A 17,789-nucleotide genomic window follows, 5' to 3' on the forward strand; every position below is an offset into this window, starting at 1 on the left:
TTGAGACGACTCTTGAAACGAGGATGTTTCCATCGGCATATCTTGTTTAATAACCTACTATACACACACATACATGGAGGAATAAGTTGGCAAAAATCCTTGATGGGTGTTTCAATAGCTAGCTTTGACCTGAGAAAGAATATTTCCAATCTCCTGAATGACTACAATATAGCACTTGACCTTGTGAATAGTTGAAGTTCAACTCACTCAAGGATCCACAAGCATAAGTTATGACATTGTTTTTGAAAAAACAGGCACAAGTTTTTCAGCTTTGAACATATCAATACATGGTCCAAAATGCAGTCAGTATACAAAACATTTGTGAGCAGTGGTCCCTGTAATTGTCTGAGATTTGCTGCATCCCAGTGGGACCTCCAAGAGAAGTAAGACGGCGTTAAAGGTCTGTGAGGTTAAGAAGTGAGAGATTAAATATCTTTGTGATATTGATAACATCAATCTCTACAGGAAAATATACCGACGCTTCTCAGCCGAGATCAATTGTGACCCAGCAGTGCTGAGACTCAGGCCTTGCTCACTTGCAGGTTCAAAGGTTACAGAGGTGATTGTTTACAAAAGTAGCCAAGAGAAAGAAGAGTCCACCGCACCAACAGAAAACAAAAACCTATGAATGTGGTGGGTGTAATCATGATACTCTCCTCAGAAGGAAAAGATTGTTTTCAGACGTTATTCCACTTTATTTGATGGCTATTAAGGTATATAGAGTCAGGATGGGTACTGCATAGTCAACAACCTCGAGTCCAGCCAGTCCTCTCCTTTTAGCTCAATCCCATGATCTCCTGGATCTCTCGGACCACGATGATGCGAGCCAGCATGTGCTCCACTTGCTGACTCGAAAAGGGCTGAGACGAGAACCACATCGGGCTGTTTGGTGCCACGACAGGCTCTGGAGTCATGTAGTACGCATCGTTACGGCCTTTGACGTTTTGAGGACTGGAAAAGAAGAAGGGCGTTAAGATTTTGACGTCCATACTAAAGAACAACCTCGTTTAGTTCAATATTTTTGTAGTGATTGCCCCTCACCATTTGAAGAGGTAAAAGTCATAAAGTTTGATGGGACAACGAAGAGGATTCTCAGGATCCTCGATCTGCTCTTCATATGGGTCATCGGTTCCTGAAAGAGACGTCGCACAGCAGGTGATCAGCAGCTATTGGAATTGGCAGAAAGACGTCAGCATGAATGTGACTAAACCGAGCACCTTTTTGTCCGCCACTCTGTGGCCCTTGTCCTTTAAGAAGGCGAATACTGGTTGCTTTGTCCTTGGCATTAGCGGGGTTCTTCTTTGTGTGTCTTAGGACCTTGGAGAAAGCTACTTTCATGTGCTGTTCAGGTGTTATCAGGCGGAAATACCTATGACGAATATTTGACCACAATCATATTTACATCTTTAATAAATGTCTGTGTCACCAAAGAAATTCAGGTTCATTCGATGGCGAGTGGTGGTTACTCACTTAGTATTGAAATACATCAGCGTTGTGAGCAGTGTGGCTGGTGAGTGTGCACCAAGCTGTTTACACTCCCACAGCATCTCTTCTGTCACATGACTCGGAATGACATAACCTGCAGGTGAAAATATAAAATACGTCATCGTCTCGATAAAAACAACAGAATGAATTTGTAAATTATTGATTCCGTCTCACCTAAAGGATGGACACTGGGTTTCCAGTCGTGCAGGATGTTGTGTAAACTCCCACAAAAGCGTGTGTAATACGGATCGGAGAAAATATCATCCACGCGTCCATTTTCAGACAGATACTATAAAAAAAAAATAAATAAAAAGAAACATACAAAAACATTCACGAGTGATTTCAGATATTGTTTGGGCATCTTAATGTTTGAGCGTGGGGACGCCACTGACCTTCTGTATACACAAGAAAACATAATATAGAACATCCGGTGCAAACTGTTCTTCCTCTGAGCCTCGTGCCTCCTGAGTCATCAGGGAAAGCCCCAAGTTGAGCTCAGCCACAGCACTGGACACCAAGTCTTCCTGAAAACGCAGAGGCTGACGACCTGGACAGACACACAGAGAGATGAGAGAAGGCTGTATGAAATTTGCTTTATTCCTCAGTCTCAAACAGGATAAAAGTAAGTCCTAAATGAGCGTCAGTAAAACAGAAATCCTCCATTGGTTTCAGTGTAAGTTGACAAATGTCCAATATGAATGTAGCAGGTTTACTTACGTCCTATGGGTGCGAGCTTTATATTTTCCTGCTTGCTTAGTTCAGTGTTTTTTCGCTTCACCCAAAGGCGCCACACCTCCAGGCCCTCTTCTGGCTTCAGAGAGACCGGAACCAGAATCTCTGTAGGGGGTTCAGCTTGAGCCTCCGTCTCCACTTGAGCCTGTATGAAAACCAAAGTAAAAAAAACATCAGATTGTGCAATGCTTTCTGGGAAGCGGGCAAACACACCTCGATTACGTAATAATTCTGCTAGATAATAGTACGATTAAGTGGTAATGCGATTATATCGTCATTCTTCCAGTCTGTCTAAAAGATTGAAATACAAGAAAGAAAAGGAAATTCCAATAGTGATAGTGATAGAAAAACAGCAAACAGCATATTTAGGAGATTTCAGGTATTGTTTTTTTTTGTATTTACTGACTATAAGGACACATCATCAAGACTAATTTCAAGATGAATTGTTTATGCATTCAGCGATAGAAAAACGAGAATAAAGATTCGGACAAATTCAGTTCCAGCCATATTGCTCACGGTCTGGCCTATAGCTGTAAAAAGAAAGTATTTTCTGACCTGCAGATGGAGCTGCTGCTCTTGTCCCTCTTCGACTTGGCCCTGCTGCTGGTTTGGGTCCCATATGTGTACCGACTGTGTCGTGTTGTAAGTCCCTCCGACAGTCTGCACCGCCAAAGGGATGTGAATGTTCCCGTTCATGAACTGTGCAGGGAACAGAGTCTGGACTATTTCTTCCTGCGTAGCAGTGGAGGCTGAGTGCATGTCTGCAGACCTTGATAAGGAACTTGGGGACATTTTGTCCTTGCCGTTGGTGGTAGTAACTTGCACCGTGTTATACGTCTCCTGTGGTATCGCAATGTGAGTTACACCCTGTTGTTGTGGAGTGGAGTACACGGGGATGGTCCAGGTCTCCCCTGTGGGACCTGTGATTGTTCCTGTGGTGCTGTACAGCTGAGCACTGTCAACAGTGAGCAAATCTGGTCGTAGGGACACATAGCTTTGCTGCTGCCCCTGAGGGATGGTTAGAACTGTGGCCACCTGCTGCCCCTGTGGAACGGCATAGGAAACAGCTAGGGGGACATCCACCTTACGCTTCTTGGCTGGTTGGAGAACAGTTGAGGCAGTGCCGGACCTCCTCTCTGCCTCCCTGGGAGACTCCTGTAGATGTGATGGTGACATGGCCTCTATGGTCTGAATCTGGATCTGCTGCCCCCCATGTAGCTGAATCTGTTGGCCAGCCTGAAGTTGAATTTGCTGACCCCCCGGCAGCTGAATATGCTGTGTTCCTTGTAACTGGATTTGTTGTCCACTTGACAGCTGGATTTGTTGTCCACTTGACAACTGGATTTGTTGTCCACTTGACAACTGGATTTGTTGTCCTCCCGCTACAGCAGCAAGCAACTGTGCCTGAATCTATGAAACACAGTCAACATAGTCACAAAACATCAATAACATACCGCATGGATACACGTGATTTGGGCGACTGAACTGAATTGTGTACCTGCTGTTGCTGCTCCTCTGTGAGCTCTCCGTGCTGGACGAGCTGGGCTGTCGAGATCCCATGTAGGTCGTGCTGAGAGGGGGAGGCCACCTGAAGAACCTGGCCAACTGTTTGGCCCTGCTGTTCCTGGATCTGAACCTGGCACAGAGGGGGGAGTGAAAAAATAACAGGCAATGATAAAAGAAATCCCATGTTTTCTATAGTAAAAAAAAAAAGTAAACTAGATTATATTTTTTTTTTGATAATGATGACGATAGTTTTAGGTCCAAATCAAAATGGTATTTCTGTTAGGAAAACATGAATCAAAACTGAGGCATATCAAACAGTCCATAGGTTAAACAGCTTACTGGGAAATTTGCCAAAGAAACAGTCTTTTCTCCACATAAAAAGTACTTATGTGGAATTTTCCATTCTATACCTTGGTCAAATTTATAATTTGATGGTTACAGTCAGTGAATAAAGTGCAGCAGTTGGCAGAAGGTGAATAGTTGATCCTTGAAATTTGAAATTGCTGCCATGTCTCCTCACAAGTATGACGCAACAAGGCTAATGCCAAGTGAACAAATAAAGGATCAAGTGAATGTGAGACTTTATGGACCCATATGTCCCAACTCACATTAAAGAAACAAGAGGAATTGCTTTTATTTGATATTCATTTCATTTGATATGAAAGTTGTTTATCTGGTGTCACCTAGTTTTCAACTTACCCGTTACAATTTTTGCATAATCACAATTATTTGAGCTGACTGCATTTATTTTGCATATTCTTCAGAATTGTCTCCATTTATATGTATAAAAAAAGCTAAATGAAACTGGACTAAATGTTCAACTTCCATCAGTATTTCCACATCGTTTTTCCCTGTATAAAAGGTTTGAAATCATTAATTCCAATTATTTGGATGGCAATTAACAGTGAACTAAAATCGAATTCTTCTGACAGCTGTAAATACAGGTTTGAGGTCAGCATGTTGCACTGGTGATAAATACAACTTTTGAACTGGTTACGAATAGGAGTCATTCATCCTGTGTCACAAGCAGATCCAACTAAGATGAATTTGAATTGAACTTGTAAACTCACACAAAACACCACCCTGTCATTTGTTTTCCTCCCGACACTGAGTGATGATGGTGTTTCTGGCCCACGGCCGCTGTGGCTCAGATGGTAGAGCAAATTCCTCACCAGTTGTAAAACATTGGTGTCCTCCTGTTCACGTGCCGAAACGGTCCTTTGGCAAGACACTGAACCGCAAGCATCACCCGATTGCGTCGTAGCTCTGTCACCAGTAGTGTGTGAATGTGTGTGTGTGTGAAGGCACACGGTATGGTGAAACAGCGCTACGTTTATTGGTGTATAAACTAACCTGCACTTGAAGCTGCTGTTCCGACCCTTGGTGCACAGGCATTTGGGGTGAGATCTCCGTTGAGGTCAACTGCACCTGTTTTGGAACATGCGCATATTAGAAGTAGAGCAGATTGCACCACAACAAACAATAGTTACAATATAATTGAACAACAACAACAACAACAACAAAAACCATTATAGAAGGGTCTTACTGGGCAGGCCAGCTCTAAGAGAGATCCGGCCACCTCCGTGCTGTCAGTGTAGACACAGTTGGCACCCTGCTGCTGGTACACCATGGCCGTGGTGGTGCTGGCTGCCCCTCCCTGCTGGCTGAACTCTTGCAGCACCTCCGGGCCCTTGGCGAGAGACTCCAGGAACTCCTTCATCCTGTGCTGAGGCACGGTGCGGGCCTTCTGCCGCACATACTCATCAAAGGAGACCACCCCGCTCTCCTGCTCATTCATCCTCACTGGACCTGGAAAAATGATCATGTTGTTGTTGTTTTTAAAACATCCAAGAACAAATTTGTGACAAAGGCAGCGTACTTTTTACTGCTTTGGTTTGAACTGACTTGAGAGCAAAAAAAAAAAAAAAATCAACATTGAAGACTATTCTTTCTTAAGAAGGAGGGTAGTTGTTTTTTTGTTTTTATAAGCAAGACATAATGAGATAAATAAAGCAATTTAAATATTTAGTAGTTAAGACGGAGTTAAACGTAATAAGATAATAAGTACATTTTTGACTTGGGGAGCTGAAACAATGAACTGCTGCGCTTCAATCAACTATTTCAACAAACTTCCAACATTACAGTCACAGATGAGCTCGAAGATTAAAAAAAAAAAACCGGAATATTTACTACGGGAGACAAATGAAGTTAAATGTTTACGGAGCCAAAAAAAAACCCACAAACAGCGTGTTTGTTTGACTTTTATCAACAGACGGTCAATCAATGGTGTGTACGTTACAGCTAGTTGTTAGCACGCTTAGCTTTACAATGTTAGCAAGGCGCTGTTTTGGTCACAGCCCGTACGGACAGCTGGCTGGTTGTTTTTTTTTGTTGTTTTTTTTAAACTTCGTCGGATACCGACGTCTGCTATAAACTACACAATTAACGACGTAAGTTTGGCTCGTAGGATAAGTTAACACACATCAAAGCGACACCCCCCCCCACCCCCCCGTGCGTTGCTAATCATTGTGCTAATGTTAGCCAGCTAGCTCGCTGGCTCCGGATCCTGTCACGCTACCTTAAATAAAACGAAATCCTCTCCTTTCCGCCAAGGCACCTTGTTTAAAACTTAAAAAAAAAAAAGCCGATAAACGTCTAGCAGCGACCACCGGCACGCCGTTCACTCGGCCGCATAGTGCGCGCAGCGGCGGTGTCGTCCCGCAAACAATGCTGTGATTAGACTGCGATACAAAAAAAAAAAAAAAAAAAAAAAAAATGTAACGGCGGCGACCAGGCGAAGTCTCCTGACGTCTTGTCTCTCTCGGAGGGAGAGACAGCTCCGGGCTGCTCCGGCGCTGGTTTCTTTATCCTCGACAAAAATCCCACGTAAGCAGCCTCGTACCGCCGAAACCCGCGCAGCGACGCGAGCGAGACCCGTCCGCGGTGTTTATCCGGGAGAGAGACGAGATGACGGAAGTACAGGCCCCGAAAACGACGCGGCTCCTGTCCGCTCTCTTGCCAGCCGACGGCCTGCAGCGCTGTCCTGTGAAGGAGGAGAGCTCACTGTCCTGGGGGGCGGCAGGGCCGTGTGGCTCTCTGAAACCACCGGGACCGGGGGAATAAAAAAAACAAACAAACAGTAAATCGATTTAAGACGAGCAGTGCAGCCCGAAAAGTACAGTTCAGTTCACAGTGTGTCAACAGTGTGGTGATGCCAAAGACTACTCTCCGTTCAAAACTGGTAGTGCAAGATAATGAAACAGATTTATTGTGGGTCAATTACAAACAATGTTAGACAGACAGACAGATACATACATACATACATACATACATACATACATAGATACATAGATACATACATACATACATACATACATACATACATACATACATACATACACACATACATACAGAGATAGATAGATAGATAGATAGATAGATAGATAGATAGATAGATACATACACACATACATACATACATACATACATACATACATACATACATAGATACATACATACATACATACACACATACATACAGAGATAGATAGATAGATAGATAGATACATACATACATACATACATACATACATGGATAGATACATACACACATACATACATACATAGATAGATACATAGATACATACACACATACATACATAGATAGATACATACATACATACATACATAGATAGATAGATACATACATACATACATAGATAGATAGATAGATAGATAGATAGATAGATAGATAGATAGAAAGATAGATAGATAGATAGATAGATAGATAGATAGATAGATAGATAGATAGATAGATAGATAGGTAGATTGTTGGCAATTCTCCAGAAGAGAAAAACAGAATTTACACAGCCTTAAAAAATTAACGATAACTTTGGCTGAATTTGGTCAATTATTAACTTCTGCACTCTTTACAGGTGACAGGCCTCTGAAAACCAAGTTAAATCATTTAAAATGGACAAATATGCATATATAAACTGACACAGAGTTAAAATACTGTCTGTGGTTCTAGTGAAGCTCGGTAGACATTTGATTGCATGTACCTTTAACAAAATCTAACTGCCCCAGTCTGCCTTAAAGAGCCAGGCATGTGCTGTTGAGGGCCTCCCCCTGTTCTCTCCACAACAAACTGCCTCTTGCACTTCTTAAGGTGGACCGAAACAGATGTACTGTGTGCATAGGCTGTGTCCACTGCACACTGGAGAGGAAATAGTTAATTCCCACACTCACTGCAGACTATCTGTGATTCTGCAAAGACTCTGTGGTGGAAGTGGTTGTTACATAGATTATGTATTTTCTCTTAAAAATATTTTACACACCAATGCTAGAAAAAAACCCCAATATTCTTCATTTAGGTGGTTAAAAAACAATCTGTTATTTTGATTATGTGTCATGTCAAGCTTGGCACAATGTTGCATTTGCACACTTTCCAAAATAATAATCATGTAAACTGGTATAAAAATATTTGTGCTCGTGACTGGTTGGCTTCACATTATCACTTCATGTGACTTTGTGCCACTGTAAGAATCTTAATGTAATCCTTTCAAGAAAGGATTTACTGCCAAACAACTTGTAGAAAGAGCCAGGTGAGGTTTGCAGGCTTAATTAATTGTTCATTATTTCTGAAATTCTTTTTTGTTAAATCTTCCTATACAAAGTCAATAATCAGGAAATTATTCATTTGTATGTTCATTTATAAAAAGCAATGGCCCCTGGTATTTAGGTCCTGTTCTTTGTCTCTGCAGGTGAGATTGTGATGGGAGGCTGCCAAGTCACCAGCCGGTGCAGTAATAGGAATAAGACGCCAGGTTAAAGGTTAGATGACTGTGAGCATGCCTTTAAGTTGAATGTGTTCAGCACTCGCTGGGATGGTCTTTATGTCGCACATTGGAAATCGTATGTTAAACACTTGTGCGAGAGATGGATTGCAACGCATGACGCATTAAAAGGAAGCAGAGCGTAAAGAATCACAGGTAAATCTGAGCATCTTAAATGTCTTGTTAGATTGTTTTGCCAATTTGTTAGTGTTTCGTCACCTACAAATACCCATGTGAAACCTCTGGGTTTAATGTTTGTGCTTGACTGAATTTCTCACAATATTTTTGGATACACTGGATTTTCTAACTTCTGTGGCTAATGTTCAGCAGTGATAAAAAAATAAAAAAATAAAAAAAATAATCATTATTATCATCTAAACTCACCTGAGGTTGCATTTGGGAAATCAGGGTACATGTTTATGTTGGGCTTGAAAAAATATTATTATAAATGGCACACTTTTGACCCAAATGGCACAAACAGTTGAGATTGCCTCATGCAGTGAAATTCCATGTATTTGCCAAGTTGTTGTATTTTTGCTGAGCCAAACGATCCACAGATGTTGTGGAGTGTGCAAACCCTCTGGATTACACAGGGGGTATTGTTGCACTTTATAGGATTGAAACACAATATGCAAGAAGTTTGACCATCAACCTCTACCTAACCTCTAAAGCCTTTTTTTCAACACTTTCATGCTTATGCAAAATACTTTACTGGAGAAATACATGGTGTTAATACATGCTTAAAGTAAAGGATAGGTTCACATGTTAGTCATTCTTCTTGTACTGACCATTAAGAGATTCATTTCTCTTTCGCTTTACTTATAATTGTGGGACAAAATACACAGTATTCTAGTGTGTATTTCAAGTGTCTGCATATTTAGCCTCTTCTTGTTTCCCTGAACAGTTTTCCCTTGTTGAGCTGCAGTGGAAATATCAAAAAGAGGGAATTTTGCTTTACAAAGGTTGTATGTTATCTTATCTGGCAAGGGCTTTAAATACATTTTTTTTAAAAAAAACATTGTCTCACACAATAAAGAATGTGGACTTTATCCCCCATGACTTTCATAGAAAGGCCACGAGGAATGTCTGGTATGAACAGGACAAAACAACAGCAAGAAAAAACTGTTTCAATGTTCTTCTGGACATGTGATGATTGTTTTTAGAGAAGGGTGAAAAAGTGTGAACAAATTCTTTAATGCCAAACAGTAATCGGTACATATATGTGCAGATGTGGAAACGCATTTGAACTCTTCCTCATTTTCTTCTCTCTAGATCTTGGGGTCTCAATTGAAGTGTCAAAAATGGGGCGTTCATCTTTACTCTTCATTACACTAACCGTGACTCTTTCTTCAGTTGGAAGCCTTATTCAAACTTCACATTCACTGGACGCTTCTGGTTCAGTCCAAGTAACTCGAAGCACAGACATAAACAGCAGGGCCCTGGACAGTTTAGCCAGTGAAGTAATCTTTAACTCAGAGAGCTCTGTGGAAGGCAATGGACATCATGATGGCAGTGCGGCATCACAGCAAATTAGCCATACGACGGTCCTTCCAACGGAGCCTGACCGAGTGAGCAACAAAAAACATTCTGGGTCTGAAATCACATTAACTACAAGACTAGCACTTACTCCACACCCTCCAGGAACTCATGATCAAGGAGCTGAGAAAGCTGATACTTCAATTACAGGACACACTCACTCCAGTGCAGAAGGATCGCTTTTGGAGGGCAGCCAAATAACAACTGAGGCACAGTTAAAAGAGAGTCATACATCCAGAGTGAACGATGACTTTCTGACCAGTAAGTAAACGATTTTGACTAAAGTAAAGTCAGTATGTCCTTTAATTCTTCCTCTTCTTTAAATGCATTGACTGAAGTTGGGCAGTTTTGGTGACACAATTGAATTATCACAGTGAGGTGCAATGCAAAAATGTAATAATGATGCAAAATATATTTGTACAAATTCATCCCTTTGAAATATATTATAAAAAAGTAAATTAAGTAAGTACAAGTAATTATTATTGGTCTTATGCACCCGTCTATACGATTTATTTATTATAAGAATTTTGTTGTTGATGTCTAAAAGGCTATATTAGAACAGACTTCCAACTAGGTGCCTTGCTTGTCACAACCTCTTACTTTGATGTGCTTTGGCTGATTGAAGGTCCGTGGCTTGTCAGGGATTAGTTGAGAGCGCAAGGCTAATGGTGGTGTAAAACCCAACGAAGATTAAAAAAAAAAGTCACCATCAAATACCCCTTCATTTAAAATAAGATTTTTTTCTCTTTCTTTCAGGTGGGGACCGCCATCAACTCCCGGTCCAAACCAGTGTGGTTACCATCACAAATTATACCGTGTCAGGACCTGGAGGTCCCTGTGTGGTTGGTGTTCAACCTTGTGTTGTTCCTAAAATCTTTAATGGCACCAGCCTGCTCTGGGATGACATGAGTCGCACATTGGCATTTGCCTGGGAACTACACGTCTATGGATCTGCTAGCCTTTTCACACTGATGACAGTAATGGCACTTTTGGGAATGGCTGGAGCATGCACTCTTTCTCACCCCCTCTGTGACGCCCTGAGACTGGCAAATAGTTTCTTGGTTATGGGTGGTTCTTTGCGTACTGTCCTCCTTGTACTTGATCCTTATGGTACCCGTCAGATCCTGTCTCATGCCACTCTGGCAGCACTACATAACATTCCTCTGCAACTTCTTCTGTGGGCACAGGTTGTCCTCGCTCTAGTCACCCTCAGAGGGTTAAAATTATTGCTCATTCCATTAAAACTGCAGCGCCCATGGGTGGTTGGAGGACTTGCTACATCCCATTGTGCAGCATTACTTGTAGCAGAGCTGTACTCTTCAACCTTCTCCTCCGCCCTCCCTCTTTTGTTACACACCTTCTCCTTCTGCTGGGGCTTCCCATTCTGCTTGGGGATCCTGGCAAAGTCCCTTTCCCATCTAAATCCCTTCACCAGGTCCCCTGTTGCACAGTGGGTTCCTTCAAAGAGGACTGAGAGGCGTGAAAAGCGAGTGACAGCCGTCTGCGCCTTCCTTGGGGTGCTGTGTTGCAGTCTTCACATGTATAGCCTCTTCTGGCTTTATGGGCTACTAGGGAACTGGAGGCGCTTCGGCTGGGTCTGGTGGCTCAGTCAGTTTTGGGCCAGAATCCTTGAGTTAGCTTGGGGATTCTCTTTGCTTGTCCTGGGATCTTGGATCTTCTGGCGACCATATAGTCATTCCAATGGCGATCATGGGCAGGGCAGAGGTGAGGTGTCTAAAAGATTTGAGAAGAAATCCTGGGCAGACCTGATTCCAAGTAACTGGGCAAAGTATAATCTATCCAAAGCAGGTATCAGCAACAATGCAATGTGCCCTTATGATGACCACCCATCTACCATGATACCAGAGTACAAGCCCGATCCTATCTGCAATAGCAGCTTGGACTCTCAAGCTGCATTTCTGTGGCAAAAAGTTGGTGAACGGGAGTGTATGCTTTCACTTATAGAATTTGACATGCGGCCCCCATCTCCTATCGACCTCAGGCGCAGTATTGACAATGCCCTTCATCATGGACAGCTTGTTTCAGGAGGTTTGTTCACACCTCCACCTCCCTCTTGGACACAAATGATGGGCACAGACATCATTGATGGAGACAACGGTCCAACAGCATTAACTCCACCTTATGTCGGCTACAGGTGGATGCTGGATACGGAGTCTATTTCTGCATCTCTAGACCATTTTCAGGCCAGAGAGCCAGTACTATCACCCACTGCCACAGCTGATTATAATGGCAGTGTAGGGTCTCCAGCCACTGCACATCAGGGGGAAGAATTCTCAACAGTGATGCATTTGCTTGATGATGATGTCACAGACCTCTGAGCTGTCCTCTATGTCAGAAGCACCCATACTAACTTCCTACTCCAAATCATCCAGCCTTCATGAAATATCAGTCATGTGTGGATTGTAATACTCTTGCATGAAATTAATTTGTTTAAGTACAACTGTTTAACTTGTGTGGGTCTAATATTGACTTGAAAGGGATTGTATTTCAACTGTTTAGCACTGAAGCCCCTATAGTAGTCAGTATCACACACATATCCTCATTGATTTTGTATGATGTTCATGTTTTGGTAAAAATAATGGTAATGTGTGTCATGTGTGTCTTCTAGCACAACTTAACCCACAAGTAAAGTGCATGGAAATGGCATAAGGTGCAAATGACAAGAAGACTTTATTTCTACAGAATAATATGAGCATTTCATGTTATTTTATCGTGTTTGTTACTATATGCCAATGTTATATGTATGTCGGACACACAAGTTTTCACTCAGAGGTGTTGAGTGGAAGGGGAATGAAGCAAACCTCGTACACCGTTTCTCCATTACTACACAGATAAAAAGAGACAGATACACATATTAGATAATAGAAAAAGATTGTGAAGATACAGAGGCTCAACAGCTCTGTTACCTCACACATTTGTTTGTGTGTTTCACTTACGATACTCCAACAGGACACAGGACCATGTTTTCGGGAAGTCTGACCACTGGTGTACTGTTAAACTAGGGACACAAATGCAGACAAAACAGGTTATTAGACAAGTTGTAATGGTGCTATCTGTCCACAGGGAAGGAGGATTTACCCTCTCTTTAAGATATAATAATGGAAGGAGCTGCTGTGATGCCTGTGAAGTAAAAACACAGCACGCAAGTCTATGACACACAGATAAATGACCATTATATGTGTGCAGGTTTCCACTAAGGGTCATAATTCAGGGGTGTATATTCATGGGAGGGTTGGATGATTAAATTAATGCACTTATGAAGCATTAATTAAGTCCCAAATTGATTAAACTGATTTCTAAATCTGACTTGCTGTCATAAATAGTCAACCTTTTTGGTGAATAACATCCACCAGTGAACTGTAGGTTCATAATATATATGAGTGTTTTGTACTTTATTGCTGGGACTGTTCCAGAATTGAGAGTCAGCTTACTGCGTTTGGTGGAGCAGCTCCAGGGAGAGTGACGTGTGCTGCTGTGGGGACGTGTGCTGCTGTGGGGACGTGTGCTGCTGTGAGGACGTCTGCTGCTGTGAGGACGTGTGCTGCTGTGAGGACGTCTGCTGCTGTGGGGACATGTGCTGCTGTGGGGACATGTGCTGCTGTGAGGACGTGTGCTGCTGTGAGGACGTCTGCTGCTCTGGGGACATCAACCGCAGGCCACATATACAGCAGATTCTATGGAGGGATAGGGAAGGTTAACCAGCCATAATATACCCATTCAGTATAGCTTTTAAAGACCAACACTCATCTTCCTAACATCAAAACACTACAGGATGAGCACCACAGAAACATAGGTTAAGTTTGCAGTTTGTTTGAATAACCCTATTGGTAAAATAATCATTGCCAGATTACTTTTATTGTTATGAGAAGACCGTAAATAAAGTTAAGCGATAATTAGAGGTTTATCAAAAGAAACATGTCGACATAAAACGTCACTCTTCTCTGCTTTTTTGACCCCTGTAGCCAGAACAAAGTTATAGGAGTACAGATAATGAACCTTTTGATAGTTGTCTCCTATGTTTCATTCAATGTGACATGGGTCATATTTTGGTCTGGAATTATCAGGGGTGTAACTAACAATAACAATTCCTCTGCATCTTATTTTCTTATTTATCTTTTGGTGTTCAAGATGTCAGAAAAAGTGCTCCTCACAATTGTAGAAAGCCCATGTTGACGTTTTGTTTGACAGTTTAATCACAAGTCCTTGTAAATTTAGTTTGCCATTAAATAAAGTACACAAAAAACAAAGTGATTAATCAATCAACTATCAATTAATCATCAGTAGATGTTTCTCCTCTCATATTTTCAAAATATTTCCTTGACAGCTTCACAGAGTTTTTTTTATTATTATTATGTATTTGCTGACTTTATTATGACTAATTGGCAGGTATTACGTTGACTGATTAGCAGAACTTCAGTGTGACAACAAAGTAATCTTAGATTAAAATAAATACTTGTTCTTTCTTTCTTTTGAACTTGAACACTCAACATTTTTAAGTAACTTTATAGATTATCTGAACAACACCTCTTCCTACGCCCTGCTCAGTGTCTTACCTGTCCCTCGCTAACTGTCCCTGGCTGTAAGGTGGCGGGAGCCGCTATTAGTGGAGTTTGCTGCTCAAACAGATGAGAAGCTGCTCCCTGGAGTGTGCACCCACCATATCCTCCGCTTTCACTGTGTGCTGGCATGAGGTGGGCGTTTAGTCCAGCAAGGGGAGGAGGTGGCGGAGGCGGACAGTTGGATGTATCATTTAGTAGTTCAAATATTGCCTCTTCAGTAGTTGAAACTATGTCTCCCCACTCCATCTCCTCCACAATACAGTCAAACTCTGCATTGACGTCCATCTCAGTGATGGAGGTGTTTTTGTCGTTCTGTTGTCACTGAACGGGTCAAGAAGAATGATGGAAGGATTCTGTCTTGGCTCCTGTGACACACATTGATAGGAAGCTCATTTTGACCCTTTTATATAGGGACTGATCTTATATTATACATAAACCAAACTAGGGACCAATATTATATGTGACTTTTACCTCACTGCATTTATATACATACATACATACATACTTTACTTTGCAATTAGAGATGGTTTGCATAGTTTATATAAAATTAAATCAGTCAAAAAATATAATGGATTGTTATAAATGAAATCCGCTAACAAAAAGTAGTTAAAAACCTATTTTAATTGTTGACCAGATACATTTTAAAAATCTAAATAAAGTAGTTAAAGTAGGCTGACCAGCGACAAATTAAGATGTTGAATCTATAATAATACTCCAATATTTTCATGCACATGACAAAAATATTTTAAATGGAGCAAATTTGAATACAACCTTGTAACTTTTTTGTTGAGCAAGATTTACAGGCAGCAGGACATTTCGTTGTTTAATCAAATATTTTGTACATTGTCATATTAATATTTTTAATCTAAATCTTAAATAGTGTACTAAAGTATGAAGGCTAGTTGTTACACTTTTCACTCTCTCTTATATATCTCGGATCCATAAATTATATAGTTATGCATGATATACCAAATGAAATAGGCAAGTCTCTGGCATGTTTTTTGTATGTATCACATTTTAAGATCTTACTTCAGAGCAAATGTATAGGCAGACAAATAGCTTGATGCACTTGTGTCAATTTGCCCCATCAGTGGGTAAGTTGTCACAATGTGGGGTAGAATGTCACACTAGATATTGCGAGAAATAAACCTATGACAAATTCAAAGGTAGTTAGGCTAATATTTAAATCCTGGGCTGTACTAGTGATAGATTTCTTCTCAAACTTCACCTGTCTCACTGCCCTAAACATTAGGAAATCAGGTGGTGTGCTGCCATTTTCTGGTTTTCCTTAATAATTCCTGACCCTCTCTTTACCCTTCCCTTTGTTCAATCTTCTTCCTTCCTTTTATAAACATATTAACCCAATTATATGTTAAATATCATTAAACAATTCTTTGCTGATTGGCCAATATTACTTAAATTAGCTACCCCTATTTATTGAACGTTCACTGATATTATTGACAATGCCACATTTGGTACAATTTCCAAATAATAGCTGATTAAACAATATCTCAATGCTTTACAATAGAAGCAGATTGTGTTTGTATATGTACTGGAGCTAGTTATCGCGTGACAATATGCCCCAAAATCTCCCGCGACAACTTTCTCCATAATGCCATATTTGCTAACACTTTTCTCTCTAATCTCTGGTTAGTTTAGCACATGAAATTAGTAAAAGGTTTTAAAACATAGGCTACTATATTAGCTCTTCTACAAAATACAAATATTATCGGTGAGCAGGCTACTTACAAACTGTGTTCAGTGATGGTTCAGTTGCCTGGTGTAAGTTGTCTGTGAATTTGAATGTTGAAGTTCGGTTGTTGTTCGGTTTTCCTTGAGTTTTCTAGCTCTGCGCAACAGGTGTTCACACTATGAAGGCCATTGGTGAAATGACAGTTCTGCTCATAGAATCTCTGATTGTGAGTCAGGGTCTATGGAGAGTCAGCATTGTGACATCACTGGTTCCATTCTGTTCCCAACACCTCTTCATCTACAATCATCATAATGGTTGGTCCCTTGCAATAAATGTGTTGTTGTGCCCCTATTGACCACCACAGTACATGTCACATGTCACTGTCATTATTTCTCCATGCACCTTTAAACCAGCCAACACTAGGGTTGACTTGCCAACATGGCACCTTTAAAAATATTTTTTAAGGATACAGGGCCAAAGTCCCTTATATTTTGGATTACGATATACAAAACAGATTTGTTAGGCTATATTTCTTTTATTGTACTCACCAGTAGGGAGCAGTGTAAACTGTCTTTGGCAAATTACTTTCCACTAAACACAGCAGGCTACATTCCTTTTATTCACAAAAAAAAAAAAACTTCTACCTCTTGCACTTTTCATGCTAGATGGAGGTTCTTGCACCCACAGTGTAATGTAGGTTTTTAATATACGAGTAAAACGCTTGTGAAAGATGATGCAAAAAGTTAATTTATGTTAACACAATGCATATCATGCAATAAGAAGTATGTTTGCTTTATTTTATCACATTTCTCAAGAACCGGAATATTACATTACCGTTTTCTCGGTGATGTAACGTCAGAGAAGCGATATGTTGAGATAACTTTTTTTAGTATGTTTGTCAGGAGCATCATCATCGACCTCTCCCACAGAAGGTGCTACGTGGAAGCAGTTGATTCGTTAGTCAATTAAGCACAACTTCAGAGTATATGTACGGCCATCCGACACATTGACGAACTTGGAGATAACCTTAAAAACAACTTTTTTATTTATTTATTTATTTTTTTTAAAAGTACACGCCTCAATAATAATCATCAGAGGTGTGATGCCTTGAAATAATTATTTGTTGTATTTTGCAATGACAACGACGCTAATGTCCTTTGTGATGGACAGGCTGATGATGCAAAGAGTGTTGTGCAGAGGCCTATGTTACATGGCAGCTTTCGCTTCAGTAGTATGGTGTCTGGCGTAAAACACGATTCTGCGGCTCCAACACGACACGGTTCACTTGCCTTCAGATCTGACCAAGACGGCGACCTAAACTCGACTCGAGGTAAGTTTCAGTAAAGACCCTCTGGCATCTCTTTTATTAGATTGTTCCCTATCGTTCAAAGGGAGGTGGTCCAGTTCATGTTTTGATTTAGA

The 17,789-nt window shown here is 40.9% G+C and overlaps 2 protein-coding genes across 4 annotated transcripts; one reads left to right on the forward strand and one right to left on the reverse strand.

Annotated features, from left to right (window-relative positions):
* Positions 1–26: 26 nt before the first annotated feature.
* LOC138194172 (transcriptional regulator QRICH1-like) lies at positions 27–6,935 on the reverse strand. The gene is made up of 12 exons (XM_069142701.1): positions 6,302–6,935; positions 5,270–5,532; positions 5,077–5,151; positions 3,716–3,853; positions 2,773–3,627; positions 2,203–2,362; positions 1,878–2,032; positions 1,660–1,774; positions 1,471–1,579; positions 1,218–1,369; positions 1,042–1,132; positions 27–951 (listed from the first exon to the last, which is right to left on the reverse strand). Exons 2-12 carry the CDS (start codon positions 5,519–5,521, stop codon positions 777–779), a joined length of 2,277 nt encoding a protein of 758 aa, XP_068998802.1. The 5' UTR covers positions 5,522–5,532; positions 6,302–6,935; the 3' UTR covers positions 27–776.
* On the forward strand, positions 5,967–13,801 carry LOC138194181 (proline-rich transmembrane protein 3-like). Of its 3 annotated transcripts, none has more exons than XM_069142729.1 (4): positions 5,967–6,173; positions 8,487–8,714; positions 9,831–10,355; positions 10,851–13,801. In XM_069142729.1, exons 3-4 carry the CDS (start codon positions 9,860–9,862, stop codon positions 12,431–12,433), a joined length of 2,079 nt encoding a protein of 692 aa, XP_068998830.1. In that variant the 5' UTR covers positions 5,967–6,173; positions 8,487–8,714; positions 9,831–9,859; the 3' UTR covers positions 12,434–13,801. The 3 variants fall into 3 exon arrangements, with proteins under 3 accessions (XP_068998830.1, XP_068998813.1, XP_068998821.1); XM_069142712.1 differs by lacking the exon at positions 5,967–6,173 and adding an exon at positions 6,507–6,609; XM_069142720.1 differs by lacking the exon at positions 5,967–6,173 and adding an exon at positions 6,507–6,609 and having other exon boundaries at positions 8,487–8,556.
* Positions 13,802–17,789: the final 3,988 nt, after the last annotated feature.

The sequence above is a fragment of the Embiotoca jacksoni genome, unplaced genomic scaffold (assembly GCF_022577435.1).
Source record: "Embiotoca jacksoni isolate LCO1_2020_lvr unplaced genomic scaffold, fEmbJac1.0.p SCAF_1, whole genome shotgun sequence".
In the NCBI taxonomy this organism is placed as follows: domain Eukaryota; kingdom Metazoa; phylum Chordata; class Actinopteri; family Embiotocidae; genus Embiotoca; species Embiotoca jacksoni.

Excerpts from the sequence above, each read along its gene's own strand:
- LOC138194172 (XM_069142701.1), bottom strand. The coding sequence starts at position 5,521 with ATGAATGAGCAGGAGAGCGGGGTGGTCTCCTTTGATGAGTATGTGCGG. Across the intron at positions 5,152-5,269 it reads TCTTAGAGCTGGCCTGCCCA|GTGCAGTTGACCTCAACGGA; the intron begins GTAAGACCCTTC and ends GTTCCAAAACAG. Across the intron at positions 2,033-2,202 it reads AAAGCTCGCACCCATAGGAC|GTCGTCAGCCTCTGCGTTTT; the intron begins GTAAGTAAACCT and ends GTGTCTGTCCAG.
- LOC138194181 (XM_069142729.1), top strand. The coding sequence starts at position 9,860 with ATGGGGCGTTCATCTTTACTCTTCATTACACTAACCGTGACTCTTTCT. Across the intron at positions 10,356-10,850 it reads GAACGATGACTTTCTGACCA|GTGGGGACCGCCATCAACTC; the intron begins GTAAGTAAACGA and ends TCTTTCTTTCAG.